The 10,517-nt window shown below is 32.1% G+C and overlaps 1 protein-coding gene across 1 annotated transcript; it reads right to left on the bottom strand.

The window, feature by feature from the left end:
- Positions 1-4,423: 4,423 nt before the first annotated feature.
- Positions 4,424-5,165, bottom strand: LOC142626218 (flowering-promoting factor 1-like protein 3). Its single transcript, XM_075800011.1, has one exon. The coding sequence runs from the start codon at positions 5,077-5,079 to the stop codon at positions 4,756-4,758; it is 324 nt and encodes a 107-aa protein (XP_075656126.1). The 5' UTR covers positions 5,080-5,165; the 3' UTR covers positions 4,424-4,755.
- Positions 5,166-10,517: the final 5,352 nt, after the last annotated feature.

Raw genomic sequence — 10,517 nt, 5'->3', positions numbered from 1 at the left:
AAGTAATAATAATATGTCCAATACTTTGGGGATATAGTCTTTAGGCCTTATGAAGTGGATGTGTGGGACTGCATTTCTAATACTGTCCTAGCTTATGGCCCGCTAAAGAAGTAAGAACACGTCCAATTTACTTGACGCAAACGTGACATGCTTCTATATATGTGTGTGTATATATATATATAGAGAGAGAGAGAGAGAGAGAGAGAGAGAGATATATATATATATGTAGAGAGAGAGAGAGAGAGAGAGCGCAAGGAGGTCCTATTCATAGCCAGCATATATATATATATATATATATATTTTCTGATTAACCTCTTATGTTTTCTACGCAAAACTCCTTTGCTATAGCATTGTGCTGTTTCTGTCATATATGTATAGTGGATGCCGTAGTTATCAAATGTCATGGCAAGGCTGCTTATCCTCATTCAAGATATGGGTGGACCCATTTTTTTCTCATTGGCGAAACTTGATTGGTTTTGATAGATATATTGTTCTTTTCAAAAGAAAAATGTAAGTGTTTGTGTTATATGAGACACGGGTTAGCTCCAGTAACTAGAGCCGATATGATATGAACTTGTGTCCAATTTCTGCCACGTTTTTGCATTGTGTCGGCTCTAATGCACTGAAAGTTGGAGCTGACCCTTACCCTCTTATATGAGGGTTAACTTGTATAATTTTAGAGTATTTATTTAATTGTAAGGATAAATTGCAAATTTTATATCTCAAACATGGAATTTGTTTGATTTTGATTTTTGAATTTAGAAAAAAAAAAAAAAAAAAAGAAGAAGATTTGTTTTGGTCCTTAAAATGTAATAAGTTCACTTCTATTTACATGACTAACGAAATGTTGAAGAACTTCATTTTTAAGAGACCAAAATTGCATCGCTCTTATATTTAAGGGATCAAAAACTAAACAAAAATTGGACAAAGGGATTGATAAAATTTGTTCCTTTTAAAAGTTTAAAGGATTGGGTTAAGATTTATTTTAAATCAAGGGACCAAAATTGAAAAAATATTATTTTTGAGAGACAAAAATGCAATTTACCCATGGAATAATTTTCACTTAATTTTTTTAAAATTTTATTTATCAATTTATTGCTTGTAAAAATTAAATAATATAATCACCCAATAACCTTAATCTTCACAAAGGAAGATCGACTTCCAATTAAAAATAAAATTAATAATATATTTTTTCACATTCATTATATATAAACATATTATACAAAAAATAAAATAAAACAATTTATCTGAACTGTAATTTGTGCCATTAAGTTGAATGGTAAAAGAGAAAAAAAAAAAAAAAAAGTGGTTTGATAAGACTAATATTCATGGACCGATTTTGATTTTTTTTTTTTTTCCCCAAGTCAATTGACAATGGGTATAAAATTAATGATTTTATTTTAGATTTTTTAGAAGCTTTTATTTTAGATTGTTATATATATAAAGAATAGTATCATACTATAAAACTAAAATTATAAGACCATTAAGTATGTAGCATATGTCTTTTATTAGATGAAATAAGCGTCGACAATAGAGATGGAAATACTCATAGACTAAGGCCACTACCCCCCCCCCCCCTAAAATTTATAAATAGTGCATTTAAAAATGTGCATTTTAAATTTTGAGGAAAAAATATATATTCGAACCTCCCCTCCCCCCCAAAAATGACTATTGGCCCAAAAAAATTCAAAAGAAATTAATGGTTATAATCTAGCTCGTTCATGGTTTTTTTTTGAAAATTTTAATATTAAAATTATTTTGTTAAAAAAGATGATGACCATGTTTTGCACTTTAGTCGTTTGCTGTATGGAACCCAAAATTAAAAGTTTGAAGTCTTAGGATTTGGATGCTATTGACAATAGCATCCAAATCCTAAGACTTCAAACTTTTAATTTTGTGTTGTTGTCTGACTTCACTTAAACGATTCATTTGGATGTTTTTTAATCTTTTTTACTTGTACCTTTGTTTGTTGGAAGAATATTAGACATATTATATAATGCTCATGAGTAGCTAAGGTTGGGTGCTTTTGAACTTTTGTGTGTGTGTGTTTGGGTGTTTATTTATTTATGTTTATTTATAAAGTTTACTAGGCAACACTGATTAGTTTTTTTAATTAAAATATAATTGCAAATATAATGAGATAGTAAATATGATTTCATATAATGGAAAAACTAATTACAATATATATCTGACTTTTCTACCATGAAATATCCAAACAAAGTTTTACAATAAATTGAAAGATGGTTTTTTAATGGAACTTTTGTATATTAAAGGGAATTTGCTAAGAAATTTAATACATAATAAAAAAAATACATGATTGTTGGTATTTAAAATAACATTGAGTTCCATTTTAATAGATATTTAAGTTGAAATGTATCAATAAAAAAAATCATTTTTTGTTAAATATTTTATTCATATATATTTTGTTAATGCTAAATATAAGCTTGTTTAGATTTTTATATATTAATTTAATTTTGAATCTTAGTATATTTCTTATTCTTAAATGGAATATTTTTTTTTATAAGAAATGATATGTCCACAACATTTTTACAATAAATCTTAAGTGGCAGGTTATTACTGGTTGTTATTGTTGGGGCAAAAAAGTAATCTTAGTGTTAGGTTCAAATTTGAACTAATAATAACTAACCATCTATGATTTGTTGTGAAAATATTGTAAAAATGTTATGGACGTAGCAGCTCTCTTTTTTTATACATAAAAGGACCTCATCCCCTGGTTGACACAACAAATTGCAATATTTCGTTTATAAGCAGCAATTGTTTCCCCTTTTATCTATAAATTGTAAGGACAAAATTAGAGAATTTAACTTGTGAGGACTGGAATGAAGGCATAAATGAGAATCCAATGCAAAAGTTGTATTTGCTTCAATACACATGCATGCATACATACATACATACATATATATATGAAAAATTATTTTCCTATAAAATAAGTCTTACACAACTTTATATATTAAGTTATTACAAGAAACAATCCTTATTCTTGTATATGTAATGTGAAAAAAAAAAAAAAAAACTCAGCATTATATATTGTAGATTTAAACATAATTTTTTTATGGGTAAGGCTTAGGTACTGTTTTTTAAGTTTTCATCTTAAGATTCTGCTATGTGGATTTTTTCTCATTAAATGAAAGTATATTTTTTTAGTTAAGTAGTCACGTGGCAGAATCCTAAGAAATGAATCTAAGGAACAGTATCTAAAATACTGTACTTAAGTTTTGTCTTTTTTTTAATGATTTATACATGCAGATGCAGTGTTATTCAAAATAAATTTTAAGCGCCACTGCCAAGTATTATACGACTTCAACAAAATTAATGACAGAAATTTAATTCTCAGCTCAGCAGGATTAAATTTTTTTGGAGTTCTGCTCCAGCTGGCAATGCCATAAGCTAGGCTATTGTCTATACTGTTTTCCTGAGCATGGGCTAACACAGTGACAATATGACCTAGAGTCCTTTTTATTTTAGATAAATTGTCCCTTTCTAATTTTGGAAGGAATTTCTATGTTGAGTTATCTAGAATAAAAGATCTTGCTGATCCAAATCTCACAGGTAAAAAACAAAGCCATTCTTGTTCACATTCCATTCCAGTTTTGACCCAGGAAAATGTTACAGAGAATTTAGAGATTGCCTTCACTTATTTCATATAGTGCAGGCTTTTTGGTATTTTGAATCATTTTATACGATCAAAACTCCCTTTCAATACGAATAAGACAGATTTGTCCACTTGGATATAAACACAAGACAGTACCAACTTTTTGTTTTTAGTTTATTGTTTTTGTTTTTGTTTTTGGTTTTTTTTTTTAAGAATCGACTCGACCAGCTTTTTGTTTAAACAAAGCAAAATGGCTGGCTTCACATGAATTTACTTCTTACCCTCCAACAATCCTTCATATGTCACCAATATTCGAACCTCTTCATTGCTGTGAGGCAAAGAAAAAAAAAAGAAAAAAGAAACCTCTCCAATCTTCATAGCTAATGTTTAAGCCACATTTCTTTTACTCGTTCCAAAAGTTTCTTTTCTTTTCTCGTTAAATCTAGCAAGGCATATTTGGACTAGATTCTTATTGAATAAAAATTGTTTGTTTCATTATGAGTGTTCTTAGTTAATTATGTTCCACCAATACATACATACATACATATTCCTTTTTATAATATAACGAAAGTTTATAGGCACATAATGTATTATAGTTGGTGGAATATAAAATGAAAACACTAAGTAGAATAACTATAACTATATAACAGATACTTTTGGGACGTGACATTGCCCCATTGCTATCCTAGGGCACATCGGAAAAGAAATGTTATCTCAGCCAAAATGGCTTATAGAAGAAAAAGAAAAGAAAAGAAAAGAAACTAAAAAGAAAGGGATTTGGACTATAGTAGTGGAGCAAAATTTACACAAAAAACCAAAATTCCATTGCAAAATGACACTTAAGAATTTACAGAACCATGACACATCTATTACTCACCAACCAGACCCTTACACTAAATCAGCTTCCCCTACCTTAATCAGCACAAACTTGACCTATTCCATCATCTGAAAAAGGACCCATATATGTAAAATCATAGACCAACTAAATTAGACTGACAAAAATCAAAGTAAAAACAGTTTGCAACACAAACAAACAAGCAAGTGATCCAAATTAAGAAATTACATTAACACACACACACGAGCTATATATATAGCACACCATGAAGAACAAGCTAGCTAGCACCATCAGCACCAAGCTAGCACTAGCACTGCATGTCCTGTACTTCAAACATGTTGCGATTTTTCACGACTATATCATACATGTGCATGGACTTGAACTTGTTGAAATCCTTTGGGAGAGAGATGAGGTGGACAGTGGACCTTTTGTGAAACTGTAAGAGGTCAGGGTCGTCGTAATACCTTTCCCAACCAAGTGACAAGAGCTTGCGCTCAAGAGCAGCATAAGATGTAATTACCTCTTTGCTAGGAGAGTGAACTAGCACTTTGCGACGAGAACTTGAGCATTCAGCAGCTGGGTTCTCAACTAGGCGAAGCACACCGTTCTTGAAAACCCAAACACCAGACATACTTTGTGAGAATTGCTAGCTAATTAGAGAAAGAGAGAGGGACCGGAAGATGGGTGAGAATATATGTGTATGAGCTGTCTGTTTTAGCTTGGGGATGGACCAGCAAGGAGGTTGGGTAGGCTATATATATAGGTGAAAGTATGGCATGAATTGAATGCTGAAACCAAAATTTTTACTTTTCATACTGATGAGTTGACATGTTATGATTGGTGTATAATAAAGTTATTTCAGTAATAAACATGAAAGCGGTGTTTTAATCACAGTATATTATCTTAATAATTTATTAAAAAGATTGAAAAAAAAAATGTGTATCCTTGATTATATGGGAATGTTTGGGTGTGGGTGTAGGTAATAAGGGGGCCCGCCCTAAGGATACATTGGGGTCATGGTGTTTGGGACACAATTTACTATCTATGTGGGCATAAAAGGATTGAGGGGAATCATGGTTCTTTTTTCCAAGTCTTTCAACCCCACCAAGGGAATCTTTGTCTTGTTTGAATAAAAAACATTAAGATTGAGACTCATTCTATCTACTAGAAAAGAAGCCTACATTTAAGTATGGTGTATTGTTGATGTACTAGTCAAAATTTTGTAAACTACGGATTTTTACCACTTCATCCGATATTTGTATTTGGGGAATCGACAAAAGGAGTTTGGATGCTGATCATGGAAATATATGATATGGTATATAGTGTCACGCACTACAAATTACTCATTTCTTTATTGTCTCTTTATTATAGTTTCTCTTTTATACTTTTAGTTAAGAAATTAAACTTATTCGAAGATGATTTATAAATTATAATCTTTTGCATGTGGAACATGCATAGTGATATTGGGCTTTACACTACAACATAGGAATGGAGGTTTAATTTAAAATTTAATTGGGAATAAAAAAAAAAGTTGATTAGGGCAATATAGACAGGGAGATATATATATATATATATATATATATATATATATATATGTGTGTGTGTGTGTGTGTGTGTGTGTGTGTGTGTGTGTGTGCAAATGTGGAGAAATGAATTGATTAATGGTTTTGCATGGAATATATTTAATTTCTTTAAGTAGAAAGTATGGATGCTTATGGAACTGTAAAATATACGTCTTTTTTCCAAAGTTTGTGAATGGTTGTGGGGAAAGAGAATGAAAAGGTTTGGGGAGGTGGGGTGGGACCATAATTCTCAATTCTAGTTGTTAGAGAGGAACCAACCAGGGGCTTCGTAGCGCCGGTTTTTGCCTAACTCTTATGTTATTTTATTTGATTTTTTTTATCATTGATAAAAGGGCTGTTACCTAATTTTTGACTATCTGCCTCATTTGCCTGCTCAAATGTATTTGCTTAGGGATGAATACAAATTTCTCTACTTAAATTTGTGTGGATAGTATTCCATAACAATTAAAGCATTTAACTCATTACAAATTTTTCTACTTAAAGTGTTTTAAATTAACTATCTTATTATTTTCTTTATGTATAGTGGCAATTGTATAAAGTTGTGCTGAATTAGAGCTCAACATTACGGGTGTCCAATGGACCTGAGCTGAAACTGATCCGATCAGGCGGCTATGGCGATTGGCGCCTTCAAAACCTGATTTCATTGAGTCTCAATTTCTTTCCTTCAAAACCCGAGCAAATTGACCTGACCAAAAACCCAAGGAAACTTCAACGAGATTTGCCAAATTAGGCAAAATCTTAGCAAGATCTCGCCAGATTTTGTGAGATTTCTACTAGATCCAACGAGATCTCAGTTAATTTGTTGAAATATATCTCACTAGATTCGGTAAGATCTCTCTGGATCTAGTAAGATTTCCACCATATCTAGCAAGACCTCACCGGATCTTTGCTGTTTTTCAACAAAATCTTGATCATCGCTGCTTCTCTTGGTTTTGACAGAAATTGACTTGACTTGTGAAAGAACCGACTTGACATGACCCGCTAATGTTACCTGTCGACAGCAGGTCCTCTATTCTGCCACCCATCAGGATCGAATCAAGTTCAGGTGGAGCCTAAACCCCAGACCAACCCATTGATAGCCTTGCTCAACATGCATGGAGTGACAAACCTGTCAAAATTACTTACTAATGTGGGTCGAGTGTTCACCAAATTGAACCAAAACTGCCTGCAAAATGGCCGCACCGCTAGTAACAGTGCACCGGTGCAGTGTGGTTTTATAATAAGAAAATTGCATTGCACTGCATTCTCTCTATATATTAATACATTTATTTATTTATTTTTAATCATGAATATATTATTAATAGTCTAATAATCCTAGTTTTCAACAAACAAAAAAAAAAGTTTGATAACCTTAGTAAGTTTTGAACTGGGTAGGAAAAGCCCAAAATTTACAAAAATTTACTGATTTCAAGCTGTTCAAATTGCATCTTATACATCGCACCGCACATGTGACCGCAAAAATGAGGTGCGGTGTGGTTATGGTTTTGTTTAAACTTTAACCCGCACCGCACTGCACCACACTGCACATGCGACCGCAAAAATAAGGTGCGGTGCAGTTATGATTTTAGTTAAATCGCATCACAAAGTACAGTGTTAAAAATAGCTCAAAACTATATCACACTGCACCGCACCGCGAACACCCCTAAATGTGACTATGAATTGTACATTTTCAAAGTGCATTAAAAAATCTTTATTTTTTTTAAGTATAGTCTTTTCAAACAACCTTATTTAAAAAGCCTGACAAATAAGCTATGCCAAATAGGCACTAAAGAGCTATCTAATTGCATTATAAACTTTATCTTGTAATGGGTTATTTACACCTAATGGTATGTTTTTCTACACTAGTAATTTTGCCATCTAATTTTGTTGTCTTAATTTCTTCTTCTTTTTATCCCTGAAATTCCCCACAGCTTTTGAGTGCCATTATGTTGTTTTTCCAAGGCTAGGGCACGGGGAATGAGGTCATGTTAAGCCCAAAATGTGCTTGCGAGAACATTCTCTAGTATTATAGTACGCAACACATGTATTTGTTAGTGCACCAATAATTTGCACTTGTCTTATATTGCCTAAAGAATCATGGATAATAGGCAATGTATATGGAGGAACTAGCTTGCAAGCGACAACTTGGAAGCATAAATGTAAAAGTAGTGGTACATTAATTTCTAGCACCCAACCCAACCATACCAAAGGTGATGGATGTAGTGTGTAGGCCTTAGGACGCACATTCTAGCTTTTTCCAGCACTATGGTCGCAATTTTGCTAGATTTGGTAACTTCTTCCTCGTGCCACATGGTCCAAACATGAAAACTAAAACCGACCAAAAACCAGCATTTCCCTTCTCATGACAATGATTTCCCCACATAAATATCCAACTTGTCAGCTTCTCTAGCTAAGCTAGCTAATTCCACTCAATCTCAATTGGACCACACCTTAGAATTCAATTTCCTCCAAAGTTATGCTATTCTTCCACAGCTAGCTAGCTAGAGACAGGTTTTGAAGAAATCAATCTCAAAGAATTCCTTAAGAGCTAGGGTCATTTTCAAGAACGAAGGAAAACTATATCTTTTTACATTATCTGTCTCTACACCAAAGCTATCTCCTTTTTCTTTTTATTTTGTTTGCTTGCTTTTTATTATGTGTTTTTTTGTTTCTTTGTTTGCTCTTTTTTTGTTTGTTTCAAACGATGAAAAGTCACTTCACAAATTATATTCTTTTTTTTTTTTTTTGAATCTAAAATTGAAGGCACCAATAAGATTATAAGACCAAATAATCACGGAAAGAACACTTAAAATTCCTTGATGAGATCATGACCGCGTAGATAATGAGGTAGCATTATTTAATCAGCAAAATTTTTTTCACCCCCAATAAGCCATGTCCACCTCAGAAATCAATATGATTCTAATAAATATCCAAATTCTATTATGAGGTTCTAAGATACTCAACCTCAGCAACTTTGTACTAATTTATATATTTCATGACTTTATATAAAGTCATTCATGGGAACATTTCCATAGCCCAATCCGATCACCCCTTTCTTAACATGCTTTGCTTTAATCCTCTATCACAGTGAGAATCATTTTGTACCTGTCTCCATAACAAATGGAAAGCTCTAACACTCACTACATATATACAACAAGCCCATGTGATTGTCCCTAGGCAATGCCAAAATTTAAGTCCTATATTTTTCTTAACAACCATTACACTTTGTATCATCTTTTCTTTAATGTTGGTATCAAATTAAAAAGAAAATCATTTGTTAAATGTATATGCCTTTCCATTGTAAACTCTTTTTTTTTTTGAAAGAAAAAGTAAGGACCAATCTCAATCAATAAACTTCTTGAAAGACCTTACGGGTTACACTTACACCTTGATGTGGCTCATGTTATTCATGTGAATTTCAGAGAGCAAATCCACTAAGGATCGAATTTGTGAAGAAGGAATGATTTTGAGAAAGTACAAAGACCTTTTTATAATTGCTGTATGTGCAAATTGGGAATGTACGACAGCGTAACACGACCTACTTGTATATGTGTGTGTGTATATATATATATATATATATAGAAAGTATAAACTATAGGGCATAATCCTTTAGAAAAAGGATCATACAGCATCACTATACTACATTTCTTTATTTGTAAATAGTTTTGTTAAGTGTAAATGAAGCTATATATTGTCCATAGTTTTGGTTAGTTTTGGCTTTATCTTAAATTTGAGCATCGACAGCAATGGAGTCAAATTTTTAACTTTTTAACACCATAAAAAGGCACTTTATCTATTTTACCTTCTCACATCTAACAGCAATGATTTTATTTTAGCTTTTAACACAATAATATAATATAAACACTACAATAAAATAATATTTCATTAAACCGCTAAAACACAACCACAACCAAAAGTAGTGTGAACGCATAGTGGACATTGGGAGAGACACGAAGAGATAGTGAGCAGAGAGATAAAAGCAGTGTGAACACAAATTTTTAAAAAAAAATTTACCTTTCAGCCACCGTGCATAGCCAAAAGTAGCTGTATACTGTAGCTGTGGGGCCAAAAAATATAGCTTTAACTCCACTATTGTAGGATACATTATGATATTTAGTGGTGCTAAAAATAGCTATATAGCTATTTAGCACCACTATTGCTAGTGCTCTACTTGATCTAAACCATGAATAAATTTAGCTTATATCTCATGCACTGAAGCATTGGACCAAAACTTCACCAACCATGAAATGGATCAGTTTTAAAGGAGATGATATTATCTCATAGGAGACTTAAAATAGTCCAATTAGAGCTGATCTTAATTATTTAATAATTATATATTTATATTTGTTTAATGATAAGAAGAGTGATACATAAAAACTCATCCTAATTAGGAGACCATTTGTGAATGTTCACTTAAAATGTCATTTGGTGAATAGTCAGATACTTTTGATGGTGAACAGTTACTTTGACAATTAACCGTCAATAATACTCCTTGACAGAAATGAGT

This window comes from Castanea sativa, chromosome 2, assembly GCF_040712315.1.
Source record: "Castanea sativa cultivar Marrone di Chiusa Pesio chromosome 2, ASM4071231v1".
In the NCBI taxonomy this organism is placed as follows: Eukaryota; Viridiplantae; Streptophyta; class Magnoliopsida; order Fagales; family Fagaceae; genus Castanea; species Castanea sativa.
The sequence above is the reverse complement of the archived record's forward strand: the minus strand, read 5'-3'. Positions and strand labels throughout refer to the sequence as shown.

Bases quoted from the DNA above. Each gene is read 5' to 3' on its own strand.
- LOC142626218 (XM_075800011.1), bottom strand. From the start codon at position 5,079: ATGTCTGGTGTTTGGGTTTTCAAGAACGGTGTGCTTCGCCTAGTTGAG.